The sequence below is a fragment of the Conger conger genome, chromosome 11 (genome assembly GCF_963514075.1).
Source record: "Conger conger chromosome 11, fConCon1.1, whole genome shotgun sequence".
Classification (NCBI taxonomy): Eukaryota; Metazoa; Chordata; class Actinopteri; order Anguilliformes; family Congridae; genus Conger; species Conger conger.
In genome coordinates this window covers 27,172,091-27,193,753 of record NC_083770.1, presented here as the reverse complement: position 1 = coordinate 27,193,753, position 21,663 = coordinate 27,172,091, and the positions used below count along the sequence as shown (strand labels likewise).

Here is a 21,663-nt window from a genome sequence, read left to right as displayed (position 1 = left end):
CAGTGAGGTTGCAAAACCTAAAAATAATCTTGTGAAAATACTGCAACTGCCAAGACTGGTATCAGAAGCTGGTACTCAGAGCAAGTACAAGTACAGTTTATGTCTTGTTAAGATCTAGCTAAGACAAGTCTAAATCACAGTATGATTGTAAGAATTTCATTCAATATAACAGTCTTAAAGAATAAAGTGGAATAAAGTGGAACTGTGAAGTGAACACATAAGGGGATGGCATGAGTGGTGAAGGGAGGGAGTGAAAATGAAAGAAAATGATGGAATAGGAGAAAAGAGTATGATGTAGGATGGATATGAGTCTCATGATGGGGGCCTTTCACACTAGAGATTGGTAAAATACCCTTTTTCTTTACACCCCAGTGTGGATAGCGCATTAAGCCTGTAGAGCCCTCAATCACTTTGTAGGGTGCATACTAGAATATCTCCACTAAAGTGCTTGTGTAGCCAGCTACCAAGTATTTTCACTCAAAGCCATGACAGAGCTGCACAGCGACTGTGACTGAGTACAACACAACTGATGGAGCTGAGGAGGACAGGACACCACCACTGCTGGAGGAGTAGCTTTTAAGAGATGAGGGTTGAGAACCAGCCAACTGAAACCTAAAATGATGTTGAGAACAGTCACACAACATCTTCATTTTTGATTGTATCATGACAATGACAATACAATTTGGCAACACCTGCAGAACTACTGTGGTTGCCACTGGCATGGTCTACATTCAACCCAAACCTTATGTTTCATTACTGCTCTAGGACCAGGTGAGATTTGCATACCTCCATTGTGTAACATTGTGCTTGTTGCATAGATTTACAATGAACCACAGTAGTGAGGCAAATTAAATAGACCATTGATAACTACTTAAGTATAATGTAATTAGACCTTCCTTCCTATGTCGGAGAAAGGTGAGAGGAGGTTGAGTAAGAGTTAAACCGAGCTCTGAGGTCATCGACAAGACACAACAGAAATAGAATGGAGCACCAAATCTGAGGGTCGTGGTTTTCAAAGAACGCACAGCCTGTCGCAAATACGTGAATGTGCGCTCGTGCACACTCACACACTGTTCTGATCATTTTTCAGCGGAAGCAGGCTGAGTTTGTACACTGGCACAGAATGCACAGGAAGTCGCGCTGACAGGGAACTTGGGGCCTTTGCGTCACTTGCAGTCACCACAGGCTCAGCTCGCTGTGCTGCAGGGTTAGAGACGGCTCAGCGGGGCCAGCGGAGGAGAAATCCTGGGGGAGTCTGTTCGCCATGGATGAGGACGTCAGGAAGAAGGGAATACTGTACATTCAGCAGCAGAGGTTTGGCAAGGTAAAACACTATACCTGCGTCGCACTATACTCCAGGCTCTTTTGCTTTAAGGCCATTGTACTGCATGTCTGATCTACATGGAGCTATCGGTATTTCATATTGCAATGACCTGGTGATGGGTACTTAAAGGGATGGTTGTAGTGTTTTCTTATACATACTTTCAGTTGAAATTTTGAGAGTTTCTGGTATATTGCATGCTTTTGAGCGGCCCAGATATGTTTTGTGCACAATAAAGGATATTTTCAAAAGAACTTTCTCATGACCTGCTGGCTTTACAATGGCTGCTGTCGGTTTCGTGCCTTTAGAATTTTGTGGGGGAAATCAAGAAACTACACTTCAAGTAACACCAAAGTATCTTACACAGACGTGTTATGTTTCCTGGGGCTGTATATATGAACAGATTAATTTGATGGAATGTATTCATGGCAACTATACATATGCAGTAGGCTATATATGATTTTATTTCATGTTGGTACTTCTTTTCTTGAGCAGAGTTCTCGGGTTGCATGCGCCATAGGACATAATTCCATCCAAAAATAATATTGAGCATAACTATATAAAATAATATACACACGTACAACCCCAGGAAGATTCTTTGCAAGCAGGTCACCAGAAAATACCTAAAATGCCCATTATTTCACACTAAAACTGAAATAATATGTTTAAAGACTTGAAAGTCAGCAATTTCCTTTTTAAACAGTGGGGTAAAAAGCCAATTGGTTATGCTGTTTGAAAATAAATGTCAGAGAAAATGTTGTCGTAAAACATACCATAGGCCGATCAATTAACGACTCACTAAGTTGTATGAAATAAAGTTCAAGATAATAATGAATTCTGAATAAATACTTTGGGCAATCGTTCCTCCATGACAATGTCTCACTGAACTGGGATCAATAATCTCCTGGGATTTATTTTGTTCCAGAAATTTCAACAAACAAACAAACAAAAACAGACAAATCAGACCTTGAAATGTATGTATTAATCACGCTACACAGGTGGAAGCTCTTATTTTGTGTTGTTTTGGTTAAAATTGCATGATTAATCAAATGCTTTCTTCAAAACATTGTTCTGAGATTTTCCCCATGTGACTAAAGAATGACTAAAGGATATGAAACTATAGGCCAGGAGATCATCGTCCAAGTGCCACAATGCAGTGGTTCGTTGGAAGTTTTATAGTAGCTATATTGTGTCATAAATGCGGAGGGTGATGGAAGGTATGGGCACATCAATCAGGAGATTTGACTCATAAAAATAAACATTTTATTTGACTGTATAAAAGTGTTTGATTCAGAGCACTTAAAGTCTTATTTTGCTAAACATGTAATTTAAAGGCAGCAGATTAAAATGCATGAAGCTTCTAAAATATTTGTCTTTTGAGTCTGTGTTGACATTTAGAAATAAATGATTTTCGAGATATCCTATTTCTCTGTCTAGAACATTCTCACATTCTCTGAATTGGTGAGCCCGGTCATCTGGAACATTTTAATCACTTGTTGTATCAGGTTGAACATTTGTATATTGTTTCGGTTCAAAAAAGACTTTACAAATAATCACATTCCCATGTATTTTTCATTGATGTTTGGAAAACAAAGTTAAGTATACCCACTTGGGATTTTCATGAAATTAGTCTGACCACATTTTCACTCTAAAATTGGACAAATTAGCAGAAATAGCCTTGACCGATTGAAATACAGCTGACATCATTTCAAATCAATAGGTTGATTAAATTGCAAAAAATTGATTTTCAGGAGAAGTAACATGTAATGAGATACAATATGTCACCCTTTATACATATACATACATTTCTACACAAGGGCTTAAACAAATTAGTGGCAGCTTTGAATGAGGCTTTGTGTGTTTGTGTACATTGTAAGCAGCCCCTAGGAACAAGCTGTAAACTAACAGCCCCTACACGGGCTCTTTGGTTGGTAAAAATTCAAATCATCTTGCTGTATAAATATACATGCAAAACAATCACTGTCAACATAAAGAGTACTAAAGACGTTGTTGTCCATAGTACATTTATCTGATTACAGGATCTGCTAGTGCACACTTTGATGGCACTCTATATAGCTAATTTAGACAAGCAGCCTCAATGTTGGCTCTTTTGCTGTGTGCTTCTGATAGTTTTTTTTTGTAATGCCAAAGGACGATTTTGATGGCTGAGCAGTTTAATGTCAAGATGACATTCTAAGAGCCAGTTAGAAGTAAAAGAAAAAAGAAAAGAAGATCATTCATCCATCCGACATGACATTTGAAAGTCGATGCTGGGCATTTTGTGTAAATATTGCACTCGGGTCATGGTTAATCCATGGAGTCAGAGGCTGTTGCTTTCAATCTTTTTTTCATGGTCTTGTGGAAGAGCATTTCAGGTAACCCAGCAAAATTTTCAGCTAGCTTTCATAAAAATACCATTTGGTGGAAAAGCAGCCATAGCGGTTTCTGTTTGTGTTTTCATTAGCTTCTGAAGGAAATCTCCAGAGCACTGAGAGCATCTCTGACAGTAGAGATCACAGGCAGAGGTGAAAAAGCTTCTAGAAAACCGCCCAAAAGATCAGATCTGGTGTTAACTACATGATAGCAGGGCTTCTTGCGAAATCCCTTTCCACTGTGTCTTTAGATACACACCACAGACTGCCGGCTGGCTCATGTTTTATAAATGATAGCCATGTATCCCTGCTGAAAAAAACAGCTCAAGCTGGTAGCTGGTTGACCAGCTCAGACCAGCTCCATACATAGCATGGTTAGACCAGCTCAAGCTATATCTTGAAACAGCTGGTAGCTGGTCATTTGAAGCTGGTCATAGCTGGACTTTGCCCCAGGGTATAAAATAAAATTCTGATTTAGTACTCAACAAGCAGGTTTTGGTTTTGCTCCGAAATGTGAAACAGGTTTTTAATGCACAGTGCAGAGAGCCTTACTCAAAATGTGATTGAAAAGAAGATTTCTGAGAAAGAAAGAGATTTGCTAGGAAAATCAAATGTGTAGTTTGTTCCATTCAAATAGTATTTATATAATAATTCAGTGCTGACATAGAAAACCCCATTTTGACCTCAGTAACATTTGGATATAAATATGTATATGAAGTTACAAAATATCAAAGGAAGTTTCAATCACACAATTCCACCTGCATTATTGAACTACAGTTTAGACCTTATAAAATGATAATATTGAGCTTACTCCATACAGTATATTTTTCTACCCAACTATAGACTTGACTAACAGACAAGAATACAATTATGAAAACTTGTGTTTTTTACCTTTACATAGTCCTTGGACTGCCAACTTCTTTCAAATATTACTGAAAATATTGTCCTCATCATAATAATTTTATCAGAACTATTTTAGAGGAATTCCCTGCAATATATAGGTAGTTGAATTAGATAAAAAATTATTTTGGGGGGAGCTGTCACGAGAAATAATCTGTGCTGGCCTTAATTCAATATCAACCTGAAGGCTCATCAGTATTACCCTTATACTGAACCTGACTTCTCCCCTGTAGAAATGGAAGAAGGTGTGGTCGGTCATCTACAGAGAGAGCACCTGCTCCATCTCTCGAATGGAGTTCTTTGAGTGCAAAGACAATGCAGTCAGCATGGAGAAGGCTGACAAGAGCCTCCGCAAGCAGGAGAACAAGAAGGTGATCAAGCTGAGCGACTGCATCCGTGTGGCGGAGAAGGAAGTGGAGGGCTGTCCCAGGGACTGCTGCCCCTTTGTGGTGGAGACCACCGAGAAGCTCTTTGTGTTTGCTGCGGAGAACTCCGAGCTGGAGGACTGGACCCAGACCCTTTGTGAGATCGCCTTCCCTGTACGTTAACCCGATCCCTTCCATCTGTTTGCACTGCACATTTGCAAAGATCTCTTTTCATGTTATCACTCAAATCAGGACACACAGTCAGCCAAAATTGCAATTGGGTAAAAGGGTCATCACCGCCATATAGTGTGCCTGTTTATGTTTTTGCACATGCATGCATGCTCGCAACACACATACACAGTTAACACATCTAACATCACGATTACAAATACAGTGTGCGTAAAACGGGAAGCTGGTGTGACCTCACTGGCGGCTGACTGGGGGCGCACAGGAGGTAGAGACATGGGACCGGCACAGTGCCCCCACTGCTCCCACCCCAGCACCGAAACGCTCAGTGTCAGATGACTCCAGGCCAGCGTGAGTCACGGCCCCCTGCCCCACACTCGGGCTGGAAGCACTAAAATAGACATTCCTTACCAGTGCTTAACATTCAACTTGGGAAACAAAACACACAGAATCTGTTGTAATATTTAAGGAGCAGTACTCTGGGTTTTAGTGCAATGGGGGGATGGGTTTGCCTTCTGGGAACGGCCTAGCCATGTATCGTGTTGTCAGCATGAATATTCTCAAAGGTCCATGCACTGTTGGACCCTGGACTCAGATCCAGACTACATTTTCGGCTGTTCACTTTCATACAATTATAATAAGAAATGCAAGCCCTTAGTGACACAGCCCTTAGTGACACAGACTGACTAATGCAATGATTGATCTTACACAAGCCCATCCCAGAAACCATTTGACGCACACAACTAAGCAGGGTGGCGGGAGTTACTGTAAATGCTCAGTTTGAGTGCACATTATTCACTGTTGCAGATCGGTTTGACAGCAGAAGTTGACTAGACAGTATGCGGTATTCAGTATGTCCTGTGCCTGTTTGCAAATGCAAACTCAAACTTACTAACGTCAGAATATGAGAAATATTGTGGGCTGGTTTTTGGGTTTGCTTGTACTGCATACCACTGGCTGTACACATTACCACAGATGCAAAATTACCTTATTTGGCAGTTATGTTTATAATGGATTTCAACTCGGCACATATGACTACCTAGAATCCCTTCCCTCTGTTTCTTGGAAGCCATGGAGCGAGAGCTCCTGTCTTCATGAGCTTTGTTCTGTAGGAATCTGTGACACTCAATTCTTCTGAGATACATCAAAATTAATCTTTTGACCATGCCATGCAGGGACAAACACAGTGAAATATGAATTATCACTACTGACCAATGGTCTGGATTGCTGGAATTAATGCTGTACTTACTTTTCACTAATTATGCCGTCTGAACCAGTCCTAATTAGATAATTACCTTCATACATTTTATTCAGATAGATTCAGCAAAAAATCATGGATCACACTGATCATGAACTATTCTAATATTAACTAAGATACTTAACATGAATTAATGACATCAAGCATGAAATTTACTTTTGATTAGTTAATACATTTCTTAACAACTAACTAACATATTTGTTACAAGATATTTATAAATTAACAATCCATAGGATAAACATATAATTAGTTTTACAAATATATTAACTGACGTTTTCATTCCATTATGAATGGGCAATAACTAATGTATTTGTTAACATGACTGAATGATGTACAAATACATTAACAGAGCTGCACAGATTAACTTCTCAGTAGTAGTTAGTTAACAACTACATTACTTCATGCCAATTCATGGAACCTTAATGTAAAATGTTACCAAAATATGTGTCCGATGGATTTCTCTATCCAGTACTTAAAATATTACAAAAAGATGTGACTCGGGCTGTAATGTAGAAATGCATCAAAAAACATTTAAATATCATGGTAAATAATTTGACAATATATATTGTAAATGTGTCAGAAACTTCTCTGTCACAACTGCAATGTCCTGCTTTGAGAGGGAGGATTGTGCCTGAAAAGTCTGTGCAGCAGTTCTGTATGCTTTGTCAGGCCAAATTAAGCTGTGGTGATTGTAAACCTTTGACATGAGTTTTGGACAATTCATACCACAGCCAACATGCTGTGCAGGCCTAAAATGTCATCTTTTATACCTATTTGAATGAGCTGAGTTAAGTTAATTTTTTATTAATGATAGAGCTCAATTTCTTAGAACATATTTTCATATTTTTAACAAGATGCATGATGCAACTATAAGCATACTGTAAAGAGGATGTGACAAAGTAACTCAACAGTACAGAAATGTCATTTTGGTACATGTAAACAGAACCTGTTCATTTTTCCTTTCTTTTTCTTTAGCTATTGCCTGTACATTTGGTGCCCTTTCTTGTCGCTAAGTGAAGATACTGAAGGTGAAACCTCAGGCCCTAAAAATAACTACTGTGCATTCATCTTGTGTTCAAACCACATAAAAAAGCATACCCAGCAGTATGTTCATGTTGACAGGGAGGAGTTTCCATCTGGGACCCAACCTTGAGCGTATACAGACAGAAACTTGAGCAATTGTGGTTGTCTGCTGATGTCTGCGTTTTTGCAACCCCATGCAGAAAAATTGGACAGACTGGGGGATGGCCAAGCGTGGCAGCGTCCAGAGGGGGCACTCAAGAGGGGACCCAGAAGAGTCCACAATGGAGGAGAACTCTCTCTACAGCAGAAGAGACCATGGTGAGAAAACATGGCTATTCATGCTTAGGGTCTGACAAATGGTACATACACAATACAATGTCCAGTGTTAATTCAACTCAACCAAGTACATAGGAGTCCAATAGGGACCATATGTACACTGTTTACTGTGTAGCATTTACAAAATGCTAAGCAAACAGATGTAGGAATGTTAGTCGTCACACAGATTCAGAAGCAACTGCTTTGTCCAGCCGTTACATTACATTAAAGTCAATTAGCAGATGCTCTTATCCAGAGCAAGTCAACCTGTTGACTGAATTAATTGGGTGACTCGGTGTACAGAGCCTGGGGTGCATCTACATGTAAGGCTTTCGCCTAAACAGGCATTAGTGTATTGAATGAGCATAAGCTGTCAAAGTAGAGGGTTTGATCTCAGTGGGCCACACACACAGCGACGGCACAGCCTCCCACTCTCTCTTTCTGTCGCTGTGGCTCTGTCTCTGGCTCTTTGCTTCACTGCCTGGGAACAGGGCCGTGCTGTCTCTCGCTGTAAATACTGAAGACCGCCTGGGGGACCGTATGTGTGCTAGGAAGACACAGAAGGCGGTTGTAATGAGCCCGAGGCAGGAGGAGCACTGTCCCTGAACGTGTGAGGTGTATGAAAACGGTGACAGGCCGCAGCCTGCGGGGTAGAGAGGAATCAAGCCCCTCCTCTATGTAGGGAGTGGTGGCTGAATTCCCACCTTCAGCTCCTGGGCGCCAGTGTGTGTGAACCTCCCAAAGAGATAGTCAGGAACCCAGGTGACTGGCCTCCACAGTCACAGCACATCAAGGAGACCACCAGCATTGAAACGTAGCAAAAACATGAAAAGAGGACGGACAAACTGGCCCTCAGTCACCAGCATTCACTATGAAGCCCCCAATCTGCCTCTACTTTCAATTGAATTGTTATTGAATATGCTGTAAAAGGAAAGTGAGAGGATACAGCGTCACACTGAAAAGGCATAGGGATAACAGCCCTATACCTTGCGCTTTGTTTCCACAAGCTGTGGAAGCACTGCACTTCTCAAGAAGACCATCTCGCCCTCAACCCCTCTCTACAACCACCAGGAATGTACACTGAGTGCGCAGATTAACTCTTAATTTGCTTACAGTAACGCCACCATGAAGAACTCTACAGGAGAACTTTTTCTTTATCTCTGTGCACCACTATACCCACTCTACACAGCAAAGATACATTAGCAAAGCTATGTACTGTATCTCATTTCACTCGCTATATACAATATATTTTGTATCTGAACACAGGAGATCAGCAGTTTCTCAGACACTCAAACCCTGTCTGGCACCAACAATCATTTCACTTAGATCCCAAACCAGACCACGTCTGCATGCTTTTATGCATTTAGTCGCTGCCACATGACTGACTAATTAAATATTTGCATGAACAAGCTGGTCTACAGGTCAACCTAATAAAGTGATCACTGAGTATATGTACAGTGTAAATACTGATAAAATATTCTATAAAAGTTCTCAACAGTGAACAGGGGCAAGACAATTTTGACATGGCTGTTCAATACAGTTTTAAATGGTTGAAGGGACTATTACATTAATGTACATGTACACAGGCATAGTAAGCCCGCAGTCATGCAATGAGCTAACATATTCATTTTAAAGAAGATGAGGACTCATGACCACTTCCCTTTCTTGCCATCTAAATACTACACAGTGGAAAATACTTCTGCCTTGTGGCTTTACCTGTCATGTGGCTGCGTGTGATCATCATCCTCCCAACCCTACAAACTGTCCAGTTATCGCTCAAACATACTACATCCTGTTCAGTGTAGCACATCTGCAAAACTGTCTCTCGTTTCCTTTCACATCAAACACACTCTGTTTCGTTCCATCTATTTGTAAAGCTCTATTGGATACTGTTGCAGTTTTTAAGGAAATGTTATATTATTTTAAGAAGTTTTCTTTATCCTTTCATTTAACAGTGGGAACTAATTACAATGCTAAAGTATAAGTCCTTGTTCTAAAATTTCTCCTACATGTGGCAAACCTGCATCGTAAAAACACACTCATTTGCATACCAAAATGAAAATACAGTCCCCTCCAAAAGTATTAGAACAGCAAGGCCAATTTGTTTGTTTTTGCAATACACTGAACCGTATTGGAACAGAGTTTTTAAGCAAATGAAAGTAAATAACACTTAATATTTGGTAGCATATCATATTCTTGCAATAACTTCATCAAGCCTGCGACCTATTGACATCACCAAACTGTTGCATTCTTCTTTTGTCATGCTTTTCCAGGCCTTTACTGCAGCCTTTTTCAGTTGTTTCGAGGGGTTTGCTTCAATCTCCTCTTCAGGAAGTGAAATGCATGCTCAATTAGGTTAAGGTCTGGTGATTGACTTGGCCAGTCTAAAACTTTCTACTTTTTCTCCCTAATGAAGTCCCTTCTTGTGTTGGCAGTGTGTTCTGGGTTATTGTCTTCCTGCATGATGAAGTTCCTCCGAATTAGTTTGGATCTGTCATCTCATGTACATCTTTTGATCTCAAACTCAATTGTCTTCAGTATATGGCAAAAACAAAGGAATTGAACTTGTTGTTCCAATACTTTTCGAGGGAACCGTTGATTCAAAGCATTTCTGGCATGCCACAATAGATTGTCTCTCAGCAAGAGCAACCCCTGAACACACAAAATATGTCGCTGCCTTTAGGGAAAGCCATAAAAATCTTCAAATGTTTATTTCCAACTTCCCTGTTCTTATGCTGGTAAAAGGCTCATGTTGAAGATGGCTTCTGCACTGTGGTGCTGTATGTACAACAGATGAGAGCACTGTGAAAACTCAGCCAGCTTCTTAAGCTTGAGGGGCAAAAAGTAATTATTCACAATCAATGCATCTGATCTCAATTACGTGTGCCACAGTTATTACCACATTTCTTTAATCAATAATCACACCGCTACCCCTTGGCCATTGTAAATATTTAGAGTTTGATAAACTCTAAATGGTTGAGCTACTTTTTGCATTATTCAGTTGTAATCTCAATCATGATGTCACATTGTATACAAAAGAAATAGATCCACTGATGGGCCTTTCAGTCTTGCTGGTCTCCAGTGACTTAATTTGGATTTAAGTCAGAGCCAGTGATCTTCACTACAAAGTATTTGCCATGCTGTAGTTATAGAAAGTTACAGGAAGTAAATGTTAAATTCTCATTATTTTGTTGCGGATCTTATCTCAAGACCTTTAAATTATTAAAACAGTTCATTTTAACACTGTAGAGAAGATAATGAGAGATTCTAAAGATTCTCAGCACTGATGTTTAAATATGAGAACTGCCAAAGTTTAACGAAACTTTAAATTGCCAAGAACTGCCAAAAATCATTCTCATAACATTCAGCTGTTCCACCATAACCTGTCCACTGCAAACACTAGAGGATTCATCAGCTGAAGGGTGATACCAGCAAGAAACAACATCCCCTGTCCCTGTGTAAATGTTTCTGAAGCAATCACTTAAATCCTGCCAAAATATGGATGCATTTCTCTGGCTCTTCTGCTCTTGCTCCCTGTCACCCTTTCTTTACTGTACCTCTCTGTCCTTTTCACACATACACACACTAACACCACTGTACCCATGGGAGCCCGGTGAAACCATCAAAAACTTTGTGCGTGAAGCCCACAGATATACATATGTAATGCTGTCCGCAGGAAAAGGACACATTGTTGTGCTGCGTTGTGGAACTGTAATCGGCAGATGATTTACAAAGTTCATCATACAGCCACATGCACAAAAAAAGGCTGTACCGTCAGGGGCCTAAGGGAGAGAGAACCATCCCTGAGCATCTGTTAGCAGTCTACCCCATCATGAGCAGGGATTCAGAATTCAGGATAACAAAGCCCTGCTAACAATTAGCTTAATTTTATTATCAAGGTAGGTCCCAACACACATGGGTAGGACTTAACATCACATCAAAAGAGTAGCAATTATTGTTGTGTTTCAAGCTTAAATGTGTTTATTTGTATAAAATTAGCAATGCGCTTTACAGAAATGCTTTAAATCAAGTAGAGGGGGTCGCACATTGGGGCAGGTGGCATGCTAATGCCTCTGCATCAGAAAAGCTGAAGGCTTTGGAGTTTGCCAATCTCCTCAGCTGCCTGTCTATCACTGGGGAGAAAGCACCTGCTAGGGGTTTTGATTGGATGAGACCGTGTACTCTATACAAATCTCACAAACCTTGGAATATTGTGCGGCCACACAGCCATGGACATCGTCTCTACTCCTTCACAGTTCAGAATCTCTCACCCGGCATGCTGGAGATGATGGTCTGGGCGAGTTAAAGGAGAGTGCCACACCAAAGAATACATGGTGTGTGAGCCAGTATCAGAATGTGTATTGCAGTCACACACACTGCTGCACATCACAGGCAAATCGTAGAAAAAGCCCAGTAGAGTGCAAAGACCACTCAGCCGTACCATTTCTACTGCAGATATTTGTGAGTGCCTGGCAGGACTGGAGAGATTTCTGGCAAAGCAAAGCAGTCTGAGGTCTGCAATGTTTTAGAGAAGGAGATATGAGTTTGGTGTGCCACATGGCTCTTACTTGTTTAGAAACAAAATATAGACAAATGAAAAAAATGGAGATGAGCACAAGAAAGAAAGCACCTGTTTAAATTCCACCCCAGTAGCAGAGAGGCAAAACCACACATGGAAGTCACCTGGTCTATTTTCTGCACTGCAAAGTTCTATTATAGCGCATCGAGTCTACAGGAAGGAAATAGGCTTTTCTATCTTTTTTTCGTCTGTTGAGGGGGAGCTGAGAGATCAAATCAACGTGCGCAGCTGCGGCAGGGGATTGTTTATATCTTCAGATCAGCCTTGTCTCTGTGGAGCCAAGGCTGTGGCTTCAGAGCCCCCATATTACGAATAAGCCAACTGCTCTTAAACCACATCTTTTGTACAGGTGTATACAAGCTGCTGGGAAACAGGCAGAAAGGTAACAGAGCACACAAGCTGGGAGATGTCTGTCTGCAACTTCCTGTAACAGACTGTGCCCCATATGCGCTATAGCGTTACAACACAGGCAACAAGTTCTCATTCAGTACAGGTCCTTAGTCTGAAGTCGCAGAAATACTGCAGGTGTTGTTATTGTCAAAACATTGTAATTGCATTGTATGTAGGTAGTATTATGCTGTGATAATTACAGGTCACACCTTTCAATAAGGTACATGAATTAATGTTGTTGTTAACATGAATTAACTGGTGGAGGAATACATAAATTAAGCATGAGATTAACTTTTGATTTGTTAATGCATTTGTTGACTGCTGGATAATGTATTAGTCACAAGAATATTTCTACATTAGCAAACCATATAATAAAGTTATATTAAGTTAATATATTAAGTTACATTAACTGTTTTTTTCATTCCAATATGAATTGGTATTAACTAATGTAGTGGGTAACATTAATGATGTACGAAAACATGAACACATGCTGTAGAGCAGGGGTCACCAACCTTTTTGAAACTGAGAGCTACTTCATGGGTACTGAGTCATACTAAGGGCTACCAGTTTGTTTTGTCACGCGCACAATACTGACCTTTGAACTAGAGTAGGTCAGAGTTCACCTAAACTTATCTAAACTTCATGTATAATAAACATATTTTTAAGATATTGTCATTTTTAAATCTATATAAATGCAAGTGTGATTAAAGAAAATAGCAACAGAATAAAATTAAATTTTAGATGCTATGCTATTTTTAGAACAGGCCTGCGGGCGACTCATGTGGTCCTTGGGGGCGACCTGGTGCCCGCGGGCACCGTGTTGGTGACCCCTGCTGTAGAGCCTAACAGCAATTAGTTTGTTAACAGCTACATGAGTCAATACCAATTAATTTAAACCTATTATAAAATGTTACCAAATTACACAAACCACAAAACCTGTTTCCATGTTAGTAGTGATTAACAGTAACGATTATGTAGTAGTGATTATGTAGCCAAATCGTATATTTAAATATTAAATACTTGTATAACATACTATTATGGAATGTGAATAGAGTTTTGGATTATTTTGATTTGCTGAAAGTTTAAATAAATTTGTATAGGCCCATGAGTCAGATATAACCTAGAAGAAACACGACATACAACCCCCCTTCCTGAAACTTAACATAGAGTCTGCTAACTTCAGAATATGCATGCCAGAGGCAGAATGAAAATGAGAAGAAAACTGAGAAACAAACAGCATCTTCATGGTGAAAGGGGAAGTCACTCTGTGGGTGCCCTTTTCACACTGAAGCAATGACAGAGCATAATAGGTTTGGCTGGTTTTCCATTACCGCTGTAACTATCTGCCTAAGCAAAGACCGTATCTCCTTTTTATTTATTTTGAGGCGTCTCATTACTCTAATGGATATTACTGGTATTTCAGTGCAATATTAGAACATAATTTTAAGTGGGATGGTGAAGGGTGATTTTAAGCCAATGGGCTGTAATACTATTTTCCAGTGCGATTGCCTTCCACGTGAATGGAAATAAATATGTTTTTCCGCCTTTTAAATTACAGTATAGGCCATAAATGAGACATGATCACCGTTTGTTGGCTCCTTTGTGGAAACATTTCCATGGCAGGGCTATATAGTTTGATGCAGTTTCCAGCCTAGGGTAATTTAATTATTTGAATCTTTTGAAGAATCTGCCAACAATTCAACATGGTTTTGCAACCGCACTTAAGCAACATGCAGTACATATTCAGGACACAACATGCTAAGGAAGGCCACCTGGCACCCATGTGCCTCAGAAATGCATAACACTGCACACTGCATCGCTAATTGTGTGACATTGGTTGGAGGCTGGCAGAGAAACAATGTTTTTCTCCTTTTTCTAAATGTTGAAAGTACAGAGATGCTATTTTTATTTGCTTCACCAGCTGTAAAGGACTTCAGGGTGGTGGTGAGAAAAACGGAGGCCTCAGAGAGGTGCCAGATACGTGGATCCTTCTTCCTGCGTGCCGATTCAGACAGCCTCATACTCATGGACCCAAAGTCAGGAGAGGTGCTCTTCACCTGGCCCTACCGTTTCCTCCGAAGGTTCGGCCGGGACAAGGTAACACTGCTGCAAAACTCAAAGAACAATTTCAAAAGGACTTCAATCCAACAAACTTAACATTTTAAACAAAAGTTATATAACTACATTGCTTTGAACCTAATATTAAAGCTAAGAACCTGTCAAACATGAAGAATGGGATTATCCAGAGGTTTTTCTTTTAAGATAGTCTCCTTTCGGGCCAACTAATTTGACGTGAGTTTAACGGCCTTCCCTTATTTGCTAGCAAGTATAAAGGCTCAAACCTTCTGTTTCAGATTACCTTTTCCTTTGAAGCGGGGCGTCGATGTGACACCGGAGAAGGGAACTTCGAGTTTGAGACCAAGCAGGGGAATGGCATCTTCCTAGCCGTGGAGATGGCCATCAACCTGAAGAAGAACACGCTCACCCCCTACAGGCAAGCCTCGGGAGGAGCCGACATGGAGCCGGGCCCCAGACACCCGGTGACCAAGGACAGCAGCGTCTACAGCACCATCACTGAAGCCCCCACCAGGGATGGCCCCGCCTCGCTGCCAGGCACCTGGTCCAGGCTGGAGCCGCCCATCGACAAAGCGCTGACGGGGGTTAAGAGCCTCACCCTGGACACCAGGCCGCCCCCCCGGAAGAACCAGGTCAAGAATATTTCCAGCTGCCCGCTCCTCAACAGCGAGGACCAGGCCTATTCCCAGATCTCCATGCCCCGGGAGCAGGGGGAGCTGGAGGAGGCCAAGCCAACGTCCACGGGTCAGAGCAGGCATGGCTCTCATGACGAGTACTCCCTCCCCTTTGACACTATCAACAAGGCCCTGATGGCCACCTTCCTGGCTGCTCACCCGCCCATAGCTGGGGAAGCAGGCAATGAGAGGGATGACTGTGCAGACGGCGCAGAGGCACCTGATCCCATCTATGACTCTATCGATGAGTTAACAGTCAGGCCGGTCAGCAAGAGCCAGCCCCAGGGCCAGAAGCCCACTCAGTACAAGGTGGAGCACATTTACGATGAGCCTGAGGGGTGCGCGCCCAGGGTGACGGGGGTCAGGGGGCCCACCTCCCTTTACGACGAACCGGAAGAGGTCAAGGGTTACGCATGGAAATTACAGGGCACAGCAGTGGACCCCAGTGGCCATGAGTATCCTTACAACCCTAACATTGATGACTATGCTGTCCCAAAACCACCAAAGAAGGCTTTCCCTGACCCTGACCAACCAAAAGAAGAGGACGACTCCCCTTACGATAATGTGATGTCAAAAATGACCAGCAGAGGGAACAGATAACAATGTTTCTGGGCGTTGACTGAGGTTGGGAAGATAATTGGTTTTTATTTTGCAGCTTTGAGATCAGTCAGTGAAATCAATTACAATAGATTCTCAAAACAATATGCCAAAAGAACAATGGGCCTCATGCAAGAACCACTCATACAGATCTGTTCTTAAATTGTAGCTCAAATATGAATCATGATTCAGCAACTTCATTGCTTATTTCTCACCTCAAATGTTTTATCAACAGTTCGCCATATTGTTATGTTTTGCCAACCCAATATTACATTACATTACATGGCATTTAGCAGACGCTCTTATCCAGAGCGACGTACAACAAAGTGCTAATTAAACAAGAACAAGTGCAAAGAGGACCTGAGAGGATAGTATAGTTCCGAGTCCTAGTGTAAACATGCAGAAAATCAGAACCCTTTAAGAGTACAATCAACTTTCAAACTAGCATACCACAATTGCAGCTAGAATACAAAAAATAGTCTACCCAATCACATGCCAACTACTTGTTCCTGTTAATCCCATCGGCCATCTATCTGACAGAACCCACCTACAGTACCACAAATAAAATGCGGGTTCTATGCCATTTTATGGATGAATTTTCCAGACACGCATAGCCTTATATAGCATTTTCTCTCAGTTTTCATTTGACAACATTAAATGTCCTATAAAAAAGTCAAATAAATTTACAATAATAGGAAAATGTTCTTGCATGAGGCCCACATTTGTTCAAGAACACAAAGTTGCAGTGATGCATTGAAAATGTTGTGAAGCCCTCCCTTTTCTGGGATAGATCCAGCCTTTTTCTTACTGGTGTCAATGTCTGCCCTCCAAGTAGCATTACAATATACAGTATATGAAAAAAGAATAATTGTTTTAAATCCCAGCCTACTCCAGTTGGGGATTTCAGAATAAATTATTTTGTAAAATGAATAAATAATTCTGCACATTGTTATTTTATGTGCAGCTATGTATTATTGACATTTAGCAAGAAGTGATTAGAATTTTTCCTGATCATGAAATTTTGAATTTCAATGAAATCTGCTTTTTTGAAGTGACCCCAACATGGCCGAAAGCACTCCCGGACACAAATACTCATGCTTGATAGGAATGTGGGAATGTATACCACCACATGAGATTCTACAGCACATACGGACTTCCTGAAAATTTTCATATTTCATGTGATAGAATGTGCTACGCATGGTATAGAAATGTGTTTCTTGTTATCTCTTTAGCTTGTACCACTGCCAAATAATGGCATCTCATCCCCACAGCTGTACCTGTTCCTGGTGAAATTTTTTTGCCGCTCACTGTTGAATTCTGTGACCTTCCATGCTAGATCTTTGTTCCGTTTCATATTTTACAGATGACCGTAACAAGGGAGTGTTGATTAATTGGAGTAGTAAATTTGAGAAAATTAAAACAATTTGTAATGTAAAAATAAATGAGGGCATATTAAGTGGGTTACACATACATGCTAACTGTGCCATTAATCAATAGAACTGTGACTCAAGGAGGCCCTTCCCTGTACTTGGCACCCATATTAAATAAATAATCAGGGTGAGGAAGCAGTGGCATGGAGGTGATTGGGCCCCTGGCAGAAAGCGAATGAAGATGTCACAATACCCCATTAATTTCCCTGGCCTGCCGCTCCTATTGCCTCTCAGATCTCCCCTTCCAGGTCAACCTGTTCTCTTTGTGCTAATCTCACAGAGCTGGGACACCCAGGCAATTAAACCCCCCCGCCCCCTCTCCCCAAATCTGCTCTCACCATAGGGCATTTTAGGATTTATTTTTACATTAAGTTCCTTTGAAGGTGATGTGAATGTGCAGGTTGCGAAGCAGTCTATACAAACTGCAGTAGGAACAGAGAGGCTTGTGCTGATGGCGGCCTGGGACACAGGCAATGTAACGGTCCTGGTCATTCTAGACAGGATGTTGACCATGTTTGCATACATGGCCTGCATACATTTGTCCGAGATTTGGGAGGGAAATTGGACACAGCGCACAGAGCATCATGGACGTCAACAGTACCGTCATGTGAACCGCAATTAAAAAATGTCTTTGAAAAGATCAAAATGAATGAAAGGTGAGCACGACGGGTGGGGTAATAAATCACTGAAACACAATCTAAATGCAAATGGAAGTTTTCAGAAGCACAAATAAATCTGCTCCATGTTTTCTGAAGAGAAATGAAGTGAGCACATAGGGGAAAAATGTCTCTTCAACAGTACTGCACATACATTTCTGTGTGTCATGAAGCTATCCTTAAACTGATTTTATTTTTACTTTATCATAATTGTCTTATTGGCCTATTGGTTCTCTATATGTTTCGATAAAAAGTATGAGGCATTCAATTGGACTGAAAGGACAAGGTAAGGTCTCTAGAAGCACAGAAATCTCATACTTCTGTGCACTCTCATGTGAGGTTGCCTCTGGCCTATAATACACAGGCAATGCACAGGAGCAGATGTGTACTAAAATTAACAGACATTTTATCTCTGTGTTTGACAGGTTCACACCAAACGAGCAGGCAAGAATTGCACCCATTCTTACCTCATCACTGAAATGTCAGTACAAGACTAATGCTGAACAAACTCATCTTACAATTGTCCTCCAACTAGCCCTCATACACCGATTCTCAGTTGTATAATGTTTTCAGTTGGGCACTAGGGGGCAATATCTCTCTTTGGTGAGATCGGTGAAGCATTTAAAAAAAAAAAGAAAACCCTGGAAAGAACTGGATTTTTGTACTAAAGGGGCGTGGTACAATTTCCAATCAAAGTATAGTGCAAGGCACATAGATATGAATACTGAGTTTGGTAAGAAGCTATCGGCCAATTATAAGTTATACTGAACAAGTTATGAGCACATGGGAGCCAGCATTTTTCAGGTACTTACATATGATAAAATTGAGTGCTTGTGTAATGTTATTACTTCTCTGAGAACATTTAACAATAATCTTTTACCCTAAGTGCCCACCTAAATTAGGTTGTATCCCTATTTTCAGAAAATTGCTCAGTTCTACAGTTTCCCAAGTCATTTCCTTTCGGTTCCTTTCAAAAAGGATTTGGATTTCTCTACAGATAGAATTATGCAGCACTTGGTGTGAAGGGTGATTCTGACGTGCATCTTTCACTCTCACAGCTAGTCAGCAGAGAGGCTCTACGTAAACACAAATCTCTGTAACTGGCATGAATATGCCAGAAATTAACAATCTTCGTACTGTTACTATTGCCATTTGTAGTCACAATATTCCCCCTTAGATGTGTACTTGTATGTCAGGATATGGTGGATACTTCACTGGCTCTGTTGAGCCCAGTTTGTACTTTGATTTCTTTGTGAGCAGCTCAGGGGACTGTCTGCACTTTTGTAATCATTGTTGCCCTCCTTGAATGAAATGAGCAATCACATCCTGAGGTGAGTCACAAGCCAAAGATGACCACACTGTAAATACTGTATGTCTCTGGAGCGTTCTGCACCTTTATGTGTGTGTGTGTGTGTGTGTGTGTGTGTGTGTGTGTGAGAGTGTGTGTGTGTGTGTGAGAGAGAGAGAGACAGAGAGAGAGAGAGAGAGAGAGAGAGAGATTTGTAAATGCATTGAAGCTCAGGAAAAAAGTGTCCAGTCTCATTAACCCCCTCACACATCGAATGAGGACAGGGTTTCCAAGAGATTAACGAAAAAGCCTCTGTCAGCCATGTGGTTTATAAGAAAATGAAAACATGACACCACATATAAGATTTAGATTAAAACACCAAAATGTTCAAGGATAACATTGGGTGTCTATTTACTCTATCTATCCACTCAAAGTGACTTTTGCAAGAGCATGTATGCAAACATTTCCTGCAGGGCAAAATTGTAAAGGAGAAATTACCAAGCATGAGGGGTTTGGAAAATAACTGACAGCATTATGTATAGCATCATACACAGAACAGAAACACACACACACAACAAAGGGGCAAATTTGAACACATGCAATTCAAAACAACCCTTCATGCACCTGAACTAGGTTGGATGTCCATTTTAAAGATTTACATACATTCTTAAGACTTTTGAAGACAACACTGTCCAATGAAACATATGTAATGTACATGGTGAAGCACCTATGGAGCATATTTTTGAATAAATGCAAGGGCAAAAATAAGAATACAGTGAAAGGCCAGAATTTTCTCACAAATAGCAAGATGGAATTTTGTCATTAGCTCCAGGCAAAATAAAGGGAAAAATAGACATTTCCTGATAATTCTTTTCAGAATTCCTCCCTTTGTTTTGCATTAGCATGGTGAATAGTGGAGGCAGTCTGCAGTCTAATGTTTCATGCTGTGGGTTAAAGGCCACAATCAACATCATCATCAGCCTGCGTCATTGCAACTGTAATCTATTATTCATCATAGAGTAACTCTGTTAACATTCTATGAGCGAGGTCCCACTACCCCTTACACATCATCATTGTAGGCCATTACATTGGCTAACTAATGTTAATAAAGACTGGATTCAATGCTATTAATTGTATACTTATTTTACAGTCACCAACATTTTTAACATGCATACTTATACTCTGATTTTGTAGCTATAATCATTTAAGTTAGAAACCAGTAATAAAGCCAGTGATAATCAGGATATTCCTGCAGGATACATCTCATTTCCTGTGGTTTTCTGTGGCTTTGTGATAGCGTTTCAGTTTTATCAATAGGAAAGTGTGACTCTTCATACCTGATATTCGTCTGAACATTCACAGAGGAAATTCAGTTTTATTGCTTACTGTAGGGCCAGAAATGAAGAGTAACACTCAGAGCTTAATTAAGTTAATCTCATCAGAGATTGCTGAATACATACATCACACATTTTGCTTGCTAGCCAAGTAGTTAAATTCCAACAGCTAAAAAGAAAAATCAAAGAAACCCTGTTATTCTAGATAGCTAACTCTACAAATTAATGAGATGTGATATGCACGTATAGTTATTGCTTTACTGGCTAATGGATAACTGTTATACAGTAGCTACAGTATATGCATGCTAGATAATGCTAATATAGAAGCATAATTAGCCATAGCATCACCAAAAGGGGAAGTGTTTCAACTGGCTATTCTTTCCTACTTCTACACAGTAGCTGCACAGCTCTGCTAGTGGATTGCACAGTGATAAAGGTGATGGCTGTCTGCATACATATGCATGTGCTCTTAGAGTGATGGGACAGCTAAGGCTTGGTAAAAAAGGAAGTGAGCAGAAAATGGGAATGTGATTGGAATGTCTACTGGGGTACTGGGTTACAATGTATGGCCTGCAATGTTCTGACTGTTCACAGTCTAAACATCCCATGAGTGATTGATTGGGTTCAGAAATGGTGAACAAGAAGGCCATGACATGGGTAATGGCAGTGTCATGAACCACTGGGCAAACACTCACGCCCTGTAGACAGAGACACCCTACGGCAGCTGAATGTGATCACATAATATTATAGTAATGCCTGACCTTTCTTTATGAGGGTATGTGTGGCAAAACCATGCCAGATCACTAAAACCACCAAACCCTGTGTTGTTTGAACACAACTGTACTTCCAATTTTTCATTGACAACCAGAAAATACCTAAAAATTGGGGGAAACTAGAAA

At 40.7% G+C, this 21,663-nt stretch overlaps 1 protein-coding gene across 1 annotated transcript; it reads left to right on the top strand.

The window, feature by feature from the left end:
• The first annotated feature begins 1,153 nt into the window (after positions 1–1,153).
• On the top strand, positions 1,154–16,070 carry dok2 (docking protein 2). Its single transcript, XM_061261575.1, has 5 exons — positions 1,154–1,324; positions 4,827–5,132; positions 7,626–7,743; positions 14,631–14,806; positions 15,064–16,070. The coding sequence occupies exons 1-5, from the start codon at positions 1,265–1,267 to the stop codon at positions 16,057–16,059; spliced, it is 1,656 nt and encodes a 551-aa protein (XP_061117559.1). The 5' UTR covers positions 1,154–1,264; the 3' UTR covers positions 16,060–16,070.
• The last annotated feature ends 5,593 nt before the right edge of the window (positions 16,071–21,663 follow it).